Raw genomic sequence first — 18,949 nt, forward strand, 5'->3', positions numbered from 1 at the left:
GCCAGGTCACCGTGCACGGTTTGCCCGCCCGGTTCGCCCGCGAGTCACTCCACCTTCGTGTCAACCGTCGTGCGCGCCCTGCCCGAGTCGCCAGGGCGTCACACTCTCCTCCACCCGAAGACGTTGTCGACCCGACAACTCATCCACTGCCAGGTTTGTTTACTATGGTGTAGGCTTTCTCCTGTAAGGTGTCCATCAACCTGCATAGAGTCTGCTTCCACCAAGTCATACTCAAGTGTTCTTCTTATTGCCTCATGCCCAGATCTATGGGAACCCCCATTTTCTGCTGCACGTCCTCATTCCTGCTCAATCTCCAAGTGAGGGCTCATTGCCTTGAACAGCCAACAATGAGCCCACCTCCTTTCGTTTTTCAAGAAGATGTTCGGGGAGAGCTTGAAGGCTCTCCTTGGCTGATCAACTCGATCCATCTATCAGGGTCTTCAACTTCCATTCTCTGGAGGTATGCTTCCCGGTCTTCCTTCTGGTTGCTCGGTCTCACATACAGCTCATCATCATCCTCATCTTCCACTATCTCTAGTCTTCTCGAAAGTTCTGAGATACTATCTGAAAGTGTGCGGATGACCACTGTTTGTTCCTCAAACTTTGCTTCCAATGTAGTCAACCTCTTATCCACCTTTGTCTGGTCCTCCACCTGCATGCCTCCCAATTTACGATTAGTCTTGTCTACCCCAATGGTTGGAACACCAATGGGAACATCCTCCCTTCCATCGTAAATGAAAAGCTTCCTCAAATGAGGCACAACCATGGCTTCAAACTGTTTCATAAATTCCATCCCTAAGACCGCTTCATAGTCATCGATCCTCACTACGGTGAAGTCTACCTTCCCGGTCCATTCACCAAGCGTGGCATCTACCTTTTCGGCCGTACCAAGGATTGCTGTCGGGGGAGAGTTTACTGTCTTCATTTGTGCCTTTGTAGGTACAAACTTCAGCCCAAGTCTCCTTGCCGTGTCTTCACTCATGAAATTGTGTGAAGCTCCACTATCGACCATAGTGAGAACATCGGTCCCACCTATCTTCATCTGAACATATTCCAATTGGTTTCTTTCAGGATCCCTCCTAGAGTCTACTTCCGTGGTGGCTGCCGCTCCAAGGATTTGCATCATCCCCACTGAAGCATGTTCATCCTCTTCAACAGGCTGGGCAACCGCGGCTATCTTGTGCAGTATATATCAAAAGCCAATGTCCATCTCATGCTCCCAAAAACGAGACTCCTTAAGGAACGTGGTATGGCCACATTCTTTTGGTAAGGCATCTCAAGATCTTTGGTTCCACTTGCTATGTCGTAATTCCTAAGGAACAAAGAAGCAAGCTTGATGCAAGGAGTAGAAAATGCATCTTATTGGGGTATTCAAATACCACCAAAGCATATCATCTCTACTTTGAGGTAAATAAGAAGTTTATATTGTCTAAAGATGTGATTTTTCTTGAATCTTCCAAAACTAACAATATTATTGAGCGACAGCTTGATCATTTGAATAGATTCAGTCATGCACAAAATTATTATGAACTTGATAACGAGATTCCACATCTTGAAAGGGGAATCCCTATCTTGGATCAATCTATGGAATCTCCTCCTAAAGCACTATCACTCCCTCATGAAGTTTCAGCCACTCCTTCAAATCAAGGAAGACCCTTTTAGTGATGTGATTGAGAGGATTGAAATGTTAAATCTTGATGTAGCTCCATCTCAATCAATAGAGCAACTTGGACCATCCCAGAAAGGTCGCCCAAAATGGCTCACTAAAACACTTGGAAGTGTTCATCTTAATGAGGTTAGCAAGTCAAGAACTAGAAGTTCCACCAAAGAAAATGGAGGGGATGATTTTGATTTAGTTTATGATTTGGATGTTTCATGTGAATATGAATTGAATTTGTCTACTAATTTTGAACTAACTTCCTTTAAAAACGTTGTTTCTAGTGATGAATGGAAAGAAGCAATGCAGAAGGAGTATGATGCTCTCATAAGGAATGGAACATGGAAGCCGGTGGACCCTCCATTTGGAGCCAAACCCATTAGATGCAAGTGAGTCTACAAGAAGAAGTATAAATCATATGGCTTACTTGACAAGCACAAAGCAAAGCTCGTCGCAAAATATTTGCGCAAAAAGATGTCGATTATGAAGAGACCCTTGCCCCCACAACAAAATGGGCCGCCATCCAGACTCTCTTTCCCCTGGCAGCTCAAAATGGATAGAAAGTCCATTAGATGGATGCGAAGACTACTTTCTTAAATGGTGATTTGAAAGAAAATGTCTTCATGTCTCAACCAGAAGTATTTGTTGTCAAGGGACAAGAATAGAAAGTATGCAAATTCATCAAAATAAGCATCAAGAGCCTAGTATGAAAAAATGACTGAGCATCTTCTGAAAATAAATTTCAAACACTTTAATCTTGATGATGCAACTTTATTTATCCGCAAAGTTGGCAAAATTGTTGTCTATCGTGTAGTATATGTAGATGATCTATTGATAAAAAAGACCAATGAAAACTATATTGCATCCATAAAAAAAGAGTTAAAGAAAGGATTTGAGATGACAAATTTGGGACACCTTCACTACTACTTGGGCATTGAAGTGACCCAACATCCAAGGTATATGTTAAATTTCCATAAAACAATGCAGCTACTTAGTGAATAACTGAAAACAAGGCAACCTATACTGGAACCAAATTTACTTTCACCAAAATACAAAGTTTCTTAACAAATTAGAAGCAGCAGAATAAAAACACCAGAGATAAAAACGCAACACACAAATTAACACACTTATTTTTCTCAGGGAACCCAACACGAAAAAACCTGTCTCCTCTGTTGTGGTATTTTATTGAGTAAGCAAATAGATTAGTTACAAGACAATATGTCTTCTTGAGAACACACGTGTTCTCCTGCTATACAAGCCTGACTCTGCTTTGCAATCCCCTAACCCTGCTCCTACTTCCTTGCGCTCTATCTAACCCTATCTGCTTATGCACCTGCCTTCTATTTCCTAATGCACAAGGCCTCCTATTCTTTAGAACTCGACTCCTAAATCCTAACGCAGAATTGTGTCCCATTTCCTAGTGCACAAGGCCTCCTCTTCTTTAGGACTCTGCTCCTAATCCTAACACAGAATTGCCTCCTATTTCCTAGCGCAATTTTGCCCCATTATTTAGCACAAGAAAACACCTAAAAGCGTGCGCACTCGCTCCTCAAAGATATGCACACCACAAGCAAGGAGATCTCACACAAACTTGTGCACTCAACAATGAATAATACATGTGCCTTTGTCCTTCTTTTATAGATTTGATCCATGTTAAAATTGGCAAGTACAAATTTAGAACTTGAGTTGTGATTGACAAGTTAACTAAGTCAAACTACTTCTCTCTCCAATCATCACTGGAGTTATAGTTCATCCTTCAATCAATCACTAAAGTCCCAACTCGTCCTGAACTGAACTCAAATTGCCATCCAATTCTATAGTTAACTAAAGGAGGCTCCACGTAACTGCTCCTCCAACACTACACATGAACTGAAGTCAAACTCATGATCCATATCATGCTAAGAGAAAGACAACTCGTGGTATTTCTAGCTAAATCACAAGCTAGAAGATTGTCACTTGCTACAATTTTCAACAGTATATATTCCTCTCACAAAAGAAGTACATTGGAGAATTGTTGAGCAAGTTTGGCATGGTTGAATGCAATCGTTTGTCCACTCCAATGGAACAAAATCTGAAGCTTACATCTAAAGAAAGAAATGAATTTGAGGATGTAACTAAGTATATACAACTTGTGGGAAGTCTTATCTACCTCACAACTACCAAACTGAATATTTCATTTGGTGTCGGAATCCATTCCAGGTTTATGCAAAAGCCTTGTGAAGGACATTGGTTTGCTACAAAAAGAGTTCTAAAGTAATCAAAAGGAACTCAAGACTTTGGACTCAAATATTCACAGGTGGATGACTTCAGCTTGATTGGATATTTTGATTCAGACTTTGATGGAGATAAGGAAAATGGAGTCTACTTCAAGCTATGTTATGAGTCTTAGATTAGGAGTTATCTCCTAGAGATGACACAAACAGTCAATGCCAGCAAATTCCACAATAGAGGCAAAATATGTGGCAACTACAGAAGCAACCAAGGAGATTGTGTGGCTTAGGAAAATTCTTGAAGACTTGTAGGAGAAACAAGTGAATTCTACTCCCCTTCTAATTGGCAATACTTTTGCAATCAAATTGGCCAAGAATCCTAGATTCCATGATCAAACCAAACATATCAACACAAATTATCATTTAATTTGACATCATGTAGAGGCCAAGACTATTCATATATAACATTATTCCACAAATGAGCAAATTGTAGACATCTTCACCAAAGCACTTGGAAGAGAAAAAAATAAAAAGATTCATGATTATGCTTAGAGTCACAAACACCCCTTCAGATTAAGGTGGGGAATGTTACACACCCAATCCTCAGGGATTAGGTGAGAAAAATGTAAATATGTAAATAAAGGAAAATGAGGAGTGAGAATAGGAAGTGACCTTGGAATATGAATACCAAAGGTCACACCTCTTCATGTTATATAATCATGTTTACATTAATACAAATCAATCCAATTTGGGAGTTACTATCCTGGACTAACATATTTCATATGGCATTCTATCCTTAATAAGATCAAAGAAATTGTTTTGCTAATCCCCTGTACCCCCTAAGATTAGGTTTGCAATCATCAAGAAAAACACATTCTTTCTCTATTAAATCTCCATCAATCCATCACTTGTCCTCAAGCTCCTTTGTCTCCACCAAGCTCTTCAAGTCCCAACTATTGGTCTCCTCCCCCGACTGCTTTTCTAAAACTGAACTTTGATGGGGCCTCGAAAGGTAATCTAGGACCGGCCAATTTTGGGGGTGTTTTCAAAACAAGTCTACGTCACATAATTCATATTTACTCAAAATATCTCGGGATAGACCAATGTTGCATGAAGCAGGGACGAAACGGGGACGTTTTTTGGAAGCAGGGACGTGGAAGCGTCATTTTCCAAAAATCTAGGAAGCGAAGCGTCTGCTATATATATATATATATATATATATATATATATATATATATTTGCATTTATATTCAAAACAAACATCCCAAATACCAAATTAGTTGTGGAAGACATGAAAACATGCATACTTTTGCATAAATCAAGATAGATATGGCATCCATGATTCCATTGTAGTTACTATTATGTAGTATGTACATCAATGATTAATTATTCGAGTATCAACTATCTATATTCTAGCAATCACAAACATACATCAAATTTTTAAGCATATTATAAAACATAAAACATTTAAGCATATTATAAAACATAAAACATAGAGCATATTATGATTTATCTAGCAAGTGAGCAACTGTCAACATTTGTCATGTCCAAAATTCAAATAATAATGTTTACAAAATAGGTCACTTGGTCACCGCCAAAGCCAAAAAGGTTCAAATTCACAAGCCTACAAGTCTAATGATTAATCTATGACAAAAGTAATAAATTGTGAATATATCTACTAATCTCTCCTCCTTCCACCATGAAGAGAACATGGCGGCGGGCCTCCACGTGGTGGCAATGAAGAAGATGGTGCATGTGGAAGTTGTGGCACTGAAACTAATGAAGACGAACCCCCTGCTGTTGGTGTTGAACCATGGAACCTAGGAACCAAGGGACATGATGGGGGTGGCATCTCAACACGATCATCATCATCCTGGAATCGCTCAAAAAAATCATACAAAAAAAAAACATGGAGGAAGCTCGCGATCTGTACGCTTCGTACTCCGAAGCTTGACGCTACATACGGCCAAAGCGTCGTCTGAAACGTGTTTCGGGCACACGCTTCCTGAAATTTCCAGGAAGAGTGTTTATCAGCCCGAAACGCGTTTTGGTTTTTCCGAAACGTGTTTCGAACAGCACTTCCCCCACGCATCCGTACTAATCGCGGATCGGGTTTTGATCTGAGGGGGAGGTCTTGCAACACTGTGATAGAGAGTAACAATGCTGCTAAATTATATGCTTTGGAATAGGGATTACTAGTCGCCAGAAGAAGCAATTTTCAAAAAATGGTAATAGAAGGGGACTCAAAAACAATAATTCAAATGATTAGAAAACTCCAATATGGCTCACACCCTTCGAAAGTCTCAAGCACTTCATAGTAACTTCGCAAGAGTTGAAAATCTTTTGGAAGGAATCACAGCTCCCATTCTATCCCATTTTAGGAGAAATGGAAACAGACTTGTAGACTAATTAGCTAACGAAAGGTTCAACTTAAAACTTGATACCTTGGACCGCAGCTAGACTCAAGACATTCCAGACTCTCTAAGAAGTATATGTCACGAGATTGCAAATCAGGACCTTATCCTGCATGGTAGGTGTCGGATTCTGGATAAATAGGAGAAGTTAGATAAGAAAGCTACAGTATTGGGCAAGAATATGGCAGGCAACACCTTAACTCCATCTGATGAAGACAAGGACTCACAACCACCAAACCAAGTGGACTCTCCTACCGGATAACACGATGAAGTGACCCTACATTTCTATTACAATTTTTTATAGTGGCAATGGTGTTGTTCTGATTTTTAGTATCTAGCAATATGATTTTATAAGTTATGCTATAACTTAAATGATAGACTTATAGCATTAGCAATATACAATGTTAAAATTCTGAGACTCTGCTACTAGTCCAGTTTCCCATGTGGCAGGCCACTAGCTTTTGGACATCTGTTATGTATCTTTTCTTCTACAAATTAATATAAAGTGATTGTGTAACCTTACCAAAATAAAAATAAAAAGGAAAAGCATTGAGCCCTAAATGGAAACTATTCCCTATAAAACAGCCCCTTCTTGTTAAAATTCTTCAGCACCTGGTAACAATCCTAGCTTTATTTCTAAACTACCTACTTAGGAAAACTGAAAACTGAAATTTATATCAAAATTGCAATCTAATTTTTACTAGGAAATGAAACACATCAAAATAAAGAAAGTAGCAAGTACATAGATCTGAAACTGTAATCACAACACCATTTATTGCTCTTGAAAATAGGGAATACACAGAGATTCAAACTCTACCCTTCACAAACTACTTCCTACTTTGGAAACTAAACAGATAAAGCCTATACCCCCTACCTTCTCCTTTATAAGCTGGAAGGTACAATAATCGTCAATACATGCACAACAATGCCTTAAACAAAATAAACCTAAACCCTAAATCTATTCCTAGTCTTGAGATTTGTATCGCCAACTTGCATGAAAGCACTATTCTTATTAAGGTGTGCCACTAAAGGAGAGTGTAAGTATGAATGCATGCATCTCTCTTCTAGGGATCTACCCATCTTGTCTTGGAAAATTTCCACATGCAAAACACCCTAACTAAATGTGCATGCAACTACTAACTAAAGCAAACTCAAAAGTAGAACTCAACAATTAAATATGGCAAATCCTTGCACCTTGTATCTCTCTCCCTTCCATAATTCCCCTACACACTCATTTGCTGTTGTATGGATCTACTAAAAGGTAGGGTGTATTGGTGCCACTATTATTAATGCTATTATCTTGATTGTTGTGAAAAAATTCTATTGGAGTATCTTCTCTTCTTGTTGCTACCATTAACGGCACTATGTTGGACACTTTACAAGGTACTAAAATTCCAAAATGCCCAATTACTGAGGATTCTCTGCCAAACATAAAATACTCCCTCTATATTTAGAACCTTCCTTCTACTACTGGCTTAGTCAAATAATTGACTATCAACAAGCTTAAAAAGCATGAATCTGGATCACTACTTCCTTCCGTAATTCCAGGCAAAAAACTTCTACATAACATCACCAACCTACCAACCCCCTTTGTCCTTCATGCCATCTTCACCAATCATAATCTTCTCACATCACATTATGAATTGTTTAGACTCACTACAAAAATGAACTCATCTATATACAGTGTACACAACCAAGACAAAGGTCTCAAATCTATCAAATAAATAATTGAAGTTTGCACTAAAATTAGAATAACCCAACATGAGTGCAATCTCATTGATTCTGAAATCTAAAATCGAATGTGCATGTATCAACTCATCCAAGGCAACTCACTCTGCGTGTGAGAATCCTCTGACAAACTAGAGCAAAAGTCTCATCAAGGTCAACTACCTCTTGCTGAGAGAATCCTTTTGTAACAACCTTATCCTCATACTCTTCCACACTTCTATCATCTGCAATCAAGGAATCAATCATTGCTTACACAGTCAGTTCTGTAACTATCTCCCCAAGGCTGGAGAAACCTCCCTCCATCATGGCATCTTGCCATAGCTGCTCAAATGGATCTGTGAGTAGCCTATAAAGGTGTAGTGTCCTAGACTAATTTTTTCCCTAGGGTTCCTCTGCTTATTAGGGTTACAACAAATCAATAAAACTATACTGCAACAGTATTCCTTTCTTCAACAGTAGGCAGCATAGAATTAGCACAAAAATTCCACAATAATAATATATCTCCAGCAGTGATATGACTCTTTCAACAACACAACAATAAATCCCTTCAACCATTAAAACATAATCCTGATTTCAAGATCAGCATTCAGTCAACTTATTGAAACATAGTCCTAATTTCAAGATCCATATTCAGTTTTTCAACCTTCTCCACTTGACTATACTAATTCAATTCAACTTGCTATCTAAGGTCTGGCAGCCAACAGGGCAGTGTATTGGCTGGTGATCAAGGAAGACCTTAGCTCGCACTCTATCCACAAGATTCGAATTCATCTCTCAAACTGATACTGGTAAGAGCTCGACTGACTTCGCTGTTATGGGATTAGGTTGTGACAGAGATCGGCTATCATAAAGCTCGGAACATAATGAGGCTCCAATTTGGCCCTGCAGCCCTGTGGCCCAGCCGCCCAGGTTACTTCATGGTTCCTTAGGCACTGACGTTCGCCCAGACCAGGCCCCAAAAACCTCCAGCAAACTGGTCTCTCTTCTTTTTATTTAGCCATGCTGCACTTAAAATACCTTGCTGTCTGTCAGCCTTAGAATTTTATCCAGGCAGCCTTGTTGCTGGTTTTATGATTGGAAAAAAACCCCAAATGTGTGTCTGTTTACCTCTGATTTGCCCTAGCCACAGGTCAAACTTCTTCTGTCCAGGGCCAGATCAACTCCTCTCACTGTGTCAAATCAACAGAATGGGCGTAGAGAAATTTGTGCCAGATAAGAATGCTGTGCCAGAACAAAAAGGGGATGACTAGGTAGGGTGGGTTCACCTCCACCGAAACTAGTTAAAAAAGGGAAAGGAGTCTTAAAACCCTCAGAGCCTCAGGCTCAAATGAAAACAGAGACAAAATTGATCCAATCCAATGATGTTCAAAATGATTCTATTCTCTTGTATTTATAGATTTTCTTGTGGGGATTTTCCCTCCTTAATTAATTGTGAAGGGTTCATGGCAACGCCAACTTCGGGATTTTTTGCCCCAGCTGCCCCAAAACTTACACCATGCTGCCAAAACATTGCATAATTGGAATTTGGGGGTTTTCTCCCTTTATCAAAAACTATAGCCTATGGGGATTGATAAGCTACTTCGTCCCTTGGGCAATTAATCTGTAGGGGACATTACAAAAGGCCTCCTTCTCACACTCCTCTGGCCAAAATTCAACCAATTCCATGTTTAATATCTTCGATGGTGACCATAAAAGTTAGCCAAACACTGTAAATCTGTTATGCAAGAAGCTAATCTCTGTTCTAGGGATCTGCACCATTATCTATTTTTGTGAACTTTTGATGTGCAAAGTGCCCTAATTAATTGTGCATACAACTACTAACTAAAGCAAACTCAGAAACAGAACTGAACTGTAAAATATGAAACAACATCTAAACTGCAACTGAACTGACAATGCCATGGAGATGCATGCACTCCCCCCCACCATAAATGCTCCTGTCCCCTCATTCACTGCTGTACAGATCTGAAGGGGAGGGTGTACTGCTGCTACTGTCATTAAGGCTGCTGTATGGACTGCTCTACAGAATTTATGTTGGATTACCTCTTCTGCATGTGCCCAGATCTTGTCTGCTTGTTGATAGTTGATACCATTAATTGCACTCTACCAGACACTTTACAAGGTACTAAAAATCCAATGCTTCCCCCCATCCTAAAAGAAACAAATCTTTTTTTCATAGCATTCTGCATTTCTGAGTTTGTGAGAGCCATTTGGAGCAAAATATATTCAAAAATCTGAATTTTCTACACTTTCGGTTTGGAGAATTTTTGTTGACAAAATATATTAGTTATATATTTTTATATGTTGTTTCCAACATAGCCCTGAGGGTTAAATCAAGTAGTTTGACTTACTATGCAGAAGCTGTATTGGTCAAGGAAACACAAGGTCAAATATACCTAGGTCCCTAGGCATACATGTTGTACGCCAAATGACATTTATCCTGTGAACCATTCATGGAATGTAAGGAAGCCACTGGAGGGTTTCCCCAAGAAAGTTTTCTCTGGGCAAAAAAAATGTCATTTCCCATATCCAGATCCTGACTTTTCAAAAAATCTGGCAGAACCATACCTGTGCAACTTAGGTTATAGTTGTTCAAGCACACACACTCCAAACAGGAAATAATGTGCCCAACATGCCTAAATTTCACAACTCAAGAAGGAATTGGCTGCTGTTTTCAAATAAAACAGGAGATGGCAGACTTAAAGAAGCAAGCCCATCAACAGAAGCACCCTAAAAATTAAGTTGGAGTGTCAGCTCAAGGTTCTTAAGCAAACAAAATGGAGAAAAATGCATCTTGTTTAATCTCAGTGTTAATATTCCAGCACAGCTTTTGCAGTCAGTATCATTGATAGCAATGCAGTAAGGAACTATGAACCATAACAAAAGTTGACCTTGAATGGGTGTGGTTTTATATATAGAGTAGATATTTTGTATTCAATGGACCAATGGACCTCATAGTCATGGGCTGCAGCTGGGCCATTTTTCCAATAAGGCCAAGTCTAGTTCGTATCAGGTGCTCACCATTCAAATACTTGTTAAGCCAACATTTAGAATATACTGTTGTAAAATAATATAAATTATAATCCTTTTTTCTAAAGGTATCATACAGAAGCCAAATAACATCCGTAATACTTAAGAGGTTTAGAATGTTCATAACTTCATCCACTAAATGAATGAGACCTGTGTTTCATAAATATATTTTTCCATTATCCTACCAAAATGGCAACTTACAAACTAAGAAGTTATAAACTGAGACAAGTCACCTTTACCCAAGCAACAAGCCACTAATCCTCATTTCCTCCCATGACCACTGTCAATCAATGAGACTCTGACCACCACAACTTACAGCTAGTTAGGGAATTTAATATTCAATAACCTAACACAAATAAGATCAACCATTTACCTATCAAATTTCGAATAACAACACATAATCTCTATTATGAAAGAATGGAAATGCAAACCAAGGAAAGATACTCAGTTTCTTGGAAAATAAGGAAACAAAAAATTGCCAATTGCCACTAAGAGGAATTAAAAACAATCCAATGCTTCCCCACATCCTAAAAAAACAAATATTTTTTTTTCATACCAGTCTGCATTTCCGAGTTTGTGAGCAGCAAAATTTGGTTCAGGGATTTTTTTTTTTTGACAAAACGAAAATATATTATTTTCATATTTTTATATGTTGTTTCCCACATAGCCCTGAGGGTTAAATCTAGTAGATTGACTTACCATGCCAAAGCTGTATTGGCCAAGGAGACACAAGGTCAAATCCACCTAGGTCCCTCAGAGTAAGGCATACATGTTGCACGCCAAACGACATTTATCCTGTGCACCATTTATGGAATGTATACATGCAAGGAAGCCCCTGGAGAGTTTCCCCAAAAAAGTTTCTATGGGCAAAAAAAAATGCCATTTCCCATATCCAGATCCTGACTTTTCAAAATATATGGCAGATCCATACCTCTGCAACTTAGGTTGTAGTTGTTCAAGCACACTCCAATCTAGAGAGGAAATAATGTGCCCAAAATGCCTACATTTTGCAATTCTAGTAGGAATTGGCTGCTGCTTTTAGATAAGACAGGAGATGGCAAACTTAAAACAGGAGATGGCAAACTTAAAAAAGCAAACCCATGGACAGAAGCATCCTAAAAGTTAAGTTGGCATGTCAACTCAGGGTTCTTAAGGAAACAAAATGAAAAGCAATGCATCTTGTTTAATCTCAGTGTGGACGTTCCAGCACAAGTTCTGCAGTTGTGTCATCGATAGCAATGCAGTAAGGAATTATGAATCACAACAAATGCTGACTTTTGATGGGTGTGATTTTATATATAGAGTCAATATTTTGTATTCAATGGACCAATGGACCTCATAGTCATTGGCTGCAGCAAGACCAATTTTTCAATAAGGCCAAGTCTAGTTCGTATCAGGTGTTCATCACTCGAATGCTTGTTAAGCCAACATTTGGAATATACTGTTGTAAAATAATGTAATCCCTTTTTCCAAAGGTATCATATAGAAGCCAAATAACATTCATAACAACACTTAAGAGAGGTCTAGAACGTTCATCCTCTAAATGAATGAGACTTGCGTTTCACAAGTATATTTTTCCATTCTCCTACCAAATTGGCGACCTACAAACTAAGAAAATATAAATGAAACAAGTCTCCTTTACCCAAGCAACAAGCCACTAATCCTCATTTCCTCCCATGACCACTGTCAATCAATGAGACTCTGACCACCACAACTTACAGATAGATAGGGAATTCAATATTCAATAACCTAATACAAACAAGATCAACCATTTACCTATGAAACATCACATAACAACACATTAATCTCTATTATGAAAGAATCGAAATGCAAACATATTCAAGGAATATTGACTTTCCAAGGTGAGATACTCATTTTCTTGGAAAAGAAGAAAACAAAAAATTGCCAATTGCCACTAAGAGGAATTAAACCAACTGGCCCTCAAAATTTCAACCAATGACATCACATACACTTCCTGAGTCTTGATGGATAGTGCATTGCCCCAAACAGCATACTAATATATGTTTGATACGTATAGTCAAACAAGAGACCGGAAAGACAAAAAGCCTTACAAACCTAATGCCAAAATTATTTTCTTTTAAAACCTGAAATTAGACAGCGTACTAATGAATGTTTGATATGTTTAGTCAAACAATAGAAACACCTGGGAAAGACAAAAAGCATTACAAACATAATGCCAAAATTATTTTCTTTTAAAACCTGAATTTAGACAAAAGAGATCCGTCTTAATGAAGAGAAAGACAGGTACCTACCTTTGTAAGTTTAGGATTGCTGTCAAGAACTTGTTTCAGCCCGTCATCTGTGATTTTGAAACAGTCCACCAAGCTCAGACATTGCAGATGACCTTGAGCCCTTGCCGAGAGCTGTAAAAGGGTATCATTTGTAAGCTTTTTGTTTAAAGGATGTTCCACATGTAGATGCCTCCATAAAAGTACATCATTTTTTACTGCAGCCCTCAGAGATTTACAAACCCTCTCAACTGAAAAAAGATCTTGCAGGTTAAGATAAAATAGAGTAAAAAAAATGGCCTCATGAGGCGATCCTCGAGGAGCTACTTGCTTATTACAATCTTTCAATATTCCAAACTGTATGTCATTTTCTGCTCGGCCACTTCCACTGCATTCAATAAAGCCAGTATCTGCACTTCTTTGTGAAGGCTCTGCAAAATCAACTTGCGTGCACATTGAATGCCCATGGGTAAAACTGTTTTCTTTAACTAAGTGCACTACACTTGTATCAGAATTGATAAACCTGGGGAACCTACTTGTTTCCCCAAACACTTTGGCCATGTCAGCAGTGGGCTCATGCAGGCACCTGTCACCTACAGGTTTTGGTGCAGCACCTGTTTCTTCTTCTCTTGGAGGCAACATTTGTTTGTCCATAGCAACTGCTCCATATGCTAAATCATTAAATCTCCCCAACATTTTGTTCAGACCATTCCCTCGCTGAGTCTCAAGATCTTCTCCTTGCTCTCCAGGCAGCCATCCTTGATAGTCAGGAAGATGAAAACCCAACATAATGTCCAGTCCGTTCCATGTAGAAGAGAAGGTTTCCTGATACTCCCGATTGGCTTTGTTCTTGGGTACACTTCGATTGGCATTTGGCTTGTGATCATCACATTCTAGAATTTCTGCAATGCATGCACCCCATTCTGCAAGCAGCCAATTGTCTTCTCCAATAGTATTTCCTGGCTTCTCTCCTGGAGGACACATAATCCCTGAATTCGTATGAGCCATTCGCCATAGACCAGCCAACCAATCTTTCGGATCTAACTCTTTGGCCTCTTTGTCTATCATAGTAGCACTTTCTAACTCCCGTGATTTGACTTGCAAATCTTCAAACCATTCAGTGACAGCTGCAAATGTTTTTATTTCTATCTCTCTAACTCTTGATTCCATTAACAATTCCCTTTGTCTTGAATCCTCTATATTGGGGTGATCAGTCTCACCCTTCAAATTCTCCTCACTCTTGAAATTCTCCATAGAAACATGTGGTGTAAATCCTCTGTTATTGATCCAATTTCCTTCAAGGATCCCTAAATATTTATTGGACCATGAGTCATATTCACCGTTTGTAATCCTCTCACCTGCCATATAAGCATGTTCTTTTATGCTGAAAATATCATGTCCCTTGTCCGATATCCAAATTTTTGGACTTCCTTCCTTATCATTCTCTGAAGCTGTTTTGGAAACAACAATATTTTCAGATGCATTCTCGGCAAATAGAGAATATGGAATAAGATCTGATGCCATTTTTCTGTGAAAAGAAGACTCCAGTCAAAGCTTTCAAACAAACAAGCAAACTGGCGCAGGTTGGAGACTTTTCACTCGCACTATTAAAGTGCAAGCAGCACAGCCTTCGTTATTATATCAAACAATAGTAGAATAGACTGGACATGAAAAGCTAGATTAAGGAACACAAATGTTGACAAAATCAATACGTTTCTTGCAGAATACCTTTCACAAAACCTTTGGACACTGATAGGCTAATACAATAAAAAGGATATTTTTAGCTACTGTCGTGGATGAGAAAATGGTATCTGGTGAAAAATTCGACCTGGTATGTGAACAGAAAATGGTCTTTGTTGTGGAAAAACAAAAACAACGGAATATTTCTAGGATTGCAGCAATAGACCTCTACAGTAATGTCTTTCACGAATAAAGCAGCAATGCAGCTTGGTCCAGTAGTACTGTAAAATCACAACATAGGTTTGCAAAATGCCCACTTCAGTACGGTCAAAAAAGTTAAAATTGACGCCTTGAATGCCCCCTTTTTGGTCCACTTTCTAAAAGACTGCAACCATTTCGGTCATTTTCCCAAATCCAATTTTCTCAATTTTGAGGGTTTTCAGATTTTTTTAGTTTTTATTGTTTTCATCAAATAATTTTTTGGGATAAAGAAGACAAACACCTAATCGGAAGAAACACGAGATAAAATATGGTAGGTAGCGCTACACAAAATACTCAAAACCCTAGATAAAGAACATTGAATTAGAATCCCTGAGAACTTATAGAGCACGATAACGCAATAGGTAGACGCAGGTTTCCGGCAGACAACAAAGACAACATAGACTATAAATGAATCGGTAAATGCTATTAATATATATAGATATAGATATTTATCTATATAAAGCGGGCTTTTTAGCTGGGGGTTTTTGTCGCTAAATTCTCTTCGCCTCTAACGAAACTGACTCAAGTGAACGGCGTGAAAGGATTCACCGCAAGACGAATCGAGTTTCAGCAATCAGACAGTCGGATACCGCAATTCCCAGTGCCGAAGTCACGTTAAATGGCAGTCGAAACACCACCATTCATTTTTGATCGCGGACCGAAATCACATACCGGTGAATGACTGTAGCTTTGAGGATCTGCAGTGCTGGAAATTGGCCGCTCGATAGTGCAAACTTAATTTGTGTGTTTAATGTTCAATCATAGTGAGACTGACTTTACACGATCGAGGTGCGGTGAAAAATGGGAGAAATAGCAAACGGAGTAGCAGATAGATTTTGTTAAATTCAAAGGCAGAAAACCAATGAAACGAGAACGAAAATGCTATGCCCCAGCGTGTACAAGAGAGAAAGAGGTAGGCGGCGATAACAATGAAATAAAAAAACGGTAGAAAAGAATGTATGAAGAAACGTAGAAAGGGTGGGGCAAGAATGTAGTTGGAGTCTGACTAGTGTGCGTGGTGAAGGGAAGAGAATGAAGGGGGCTAAGCTTATCGGTCACAGTCTAGATTTGAATGGGCAAAGATTATCAGTTACGTGGCGGTGTGCTGGCAGCGGCTACAAAGAGTGGCAGGAGAAAAAGTCTAGATTTGAGGGGGTAAGATCATGGGTCACGTAGCGGTGGGCTGGCAGCAGATACAATGTGTGATAGGAGAAAAGGTCTAGATTTGTGGTTGGAACCAGGGAGGAGAGAAAGGAAAGGGCGACGGCTGCTTCCAAATGTTCGTCGGGCCCTTTGGTGGCGTGGAAAAGAATCGTGGTGGTTGGTTGTTGAAGTTTCATATGTTGTGTCATGCACTGTGTTTGCATATTAGTAAATTAAATAGAGATTTTAAGTAATGGTATAAGTTGAGAAACGGAAAAATTGTTTAAAATTTTATCATTTATTTGAATAACAATATTTTTACATTATTAAATCTAAATTATTTATAGGTGGGTGTGGGTGTGGGTGTGGGTGTGATTATAGTAGCAGTAATGCACCAGATTTTATCACACCCACTTATAATTATAATAATAATTACAATTACAATTATAATTATCAATTACTAATAATTAAACCAGCATACATTTGTCTTAATTCTCAATCTACAAAGCGTCTAAAGGGATCAAATCTCTTGAAGTGCAAACCTATTTTAGAGTGAATAGAGATTTGAACCCTCTCGGCACTTGGTAGATCCAGAGTTAAGATGGATCTAGGCTGATTATTTTACAATTATGATGTGTTCGTATCACAAAAATGATCTTCATCATTTCTCATCTAGTTTATTAAGGTTCATTTTAATTAATTAATTATATGTGGGATATAAGTTCAAGTGAAAAATCATTTTTAAAAGGTCAAATATTTTCTCTCTTTACATGAAAGTTATGCACAACCACTACAATGTATAACTCAAGTATAAACCAATTGGTTTTTGTGGGGTTTAATCTACACTTTGTAAAAGAGAAGAATGAGATATTCTTGTTTTTTAAAGAGTGGAAGTATATCCTTATAGTGTTAATTTATATATTTTTATAATTAATGATTATAACTCTTTCTAATTAAAGATTTTTAATTTTAGTTTTTAATTTTGTTATACATTAAAATATATATATATATATATTGAAGAAAACTTTAATAATGAGGTATTTGTTTTTTGACAAGATAAAATTGATTTTTTTTTAAATATTTAAATAGTGAACTAAATCTTTTATTGTTTAAGAATAATATTGAATACCTCTATCATAATTTTACAACAACCCTCTCTATTTCCATTAACAAATTTCCTATTGAGATATTATGTAAAAAGAATAATAGAGTGACCTATTGTCGGGATAATAACAAGTGTAAAATCGGTAGAAAAACCATTAGGGATGCCTTTAATGTGTCATTTAATTTTGATAATAAAAAAGATACAAAACCTTAATTAGAAGGGGAAAAAACATTGCATGAGTTAAAGGAAAGAGAAGCTCCTACACCTATCAAAGTTGGATCATAAAAGATTTTAGAGGCAAAAATTAAGTCATAGAACTAAACAACTAATATGATTCCCCTGAAAAAACTAGAACTCCTATCTCAAAAAGCTTTATGGATCCCTTATTATTGTGGAAAACATTCCAAATTTGTTTATAGAGGATAAAGTGTTTTCTATAGAAGACATAAAGGTTGAGGTTAAGTGTCTCATAAAGGAAAAGCAAATATTGAAGCCTACCAAGCCGAGATTTTAAGAATTGGAGAGTCTATCATTATCCCTCGCATACACAAACTCTTCAACTTAGCAATTGAGTAGGGCTTCCCTAAACCCTAGACTCGAAGCTTCATTGTGCCTATCTTTAAAAGTGGGGATAAAAGTAATCCCTCAAAGTATATGACCATTATGATCAGTCCCAACTTAGCCAAGCTATATGGAAGTAGTTTGGAAAAGAAGATCAACATATGGTTTGAAAGCCATAGAAAAATAATTAAAGGTCTAGTTGGTTTTACAACCTATCATTCAATTATGGACCATCTTGTTATCCTTAGGATCATTATATAGGAGTGTTGCAATAATGAAACCATTATCCTTTGTTGTTTCATTGATTTTAGAAAAGCTTTTGACATTGTGTCAAGGACCAACCTTTGAAATAGGTTAAAAGATTTAAAAGTTGCTTCCAAATTGAAAGTTGTTGCAATAAGGCTTTATGAGAGTGTTATTGACATGTTTAGGAACATTGAGGGTTGGTCAAAATAAATTAACTATAATATAAGATTCCAACATGGTTGTCCCCTATCCCCTACCCTCTTTGACATATACAATGGTAAGTTAGAATATTGGTTGGAAGATGTTGGTTGTGTTGGCTCAACTCTTATTGTTATAGCCATCACCCTTCTTCTTATGCCATTGATATTATTCTGGTGACAAGGACTCTCTATAGCCTCAATAAGCATCTAAGAATAATTAAAGATGTATGCTCTAGTATGGGCATGACTATGAACACTAACAAAACAAAGGTTATGACAATCAAACCCACAAAGATCACCTATGACACTTGTATATGACAACAATAGCTTGGAGCAAGTGTCTTCATTCAAATATCTTGGGATAGATATTCATCACAAGCTAAATTGGAACTAGAGTGTTGAGAAAAGGATAAATAGAGGGCAGAAAACCTGTTATGGACTTGGAAACAACTGTAAATTAGTGTATCT

At 37.9% G+C, this 18,949-nt stretch overlaps 1 protein-coding gene across 1 annotated transcript in view; it reads right to left on the reverse strand.

The window, feature by feature from the left end:
* Positions 1-16,389, reverse strand: part of LOC149262866 (uncharacterized) — a 93,016-nt gene extending 76,627 nt beyond the window's left edge. The window contains exon 1 of the mRNA XM_089425351.1: positions 13,310-16,389. Coding sequence (XP_089281477.1) covers positions 13,310-14,809 — 1,500 coding nt within the window. The 5' untranslated portion in view covers positions 14,810-16,389. The remainder of the gene's footprint in view (positions 1-13,309) is intronic.
* Between the last annotated feature and the right edge of the window lie 2,560 nt (positions 16,390-18,949).

This window comes from Pinus tabuliformis, chromosome 6 (assembly GCF_031772625.1).
Source record: "Pinus tabuliformis cultivar Carrire ecotype Pingquan chromosome 6, CPIR1, whole genome shotgun sequence".
Lineage (NCBI taxonomy): Eukaryota > Viridiplantae > Streptophyta > Pinopsida > Pinales > Pinaceae > Pinus > Pinus tabuliformis.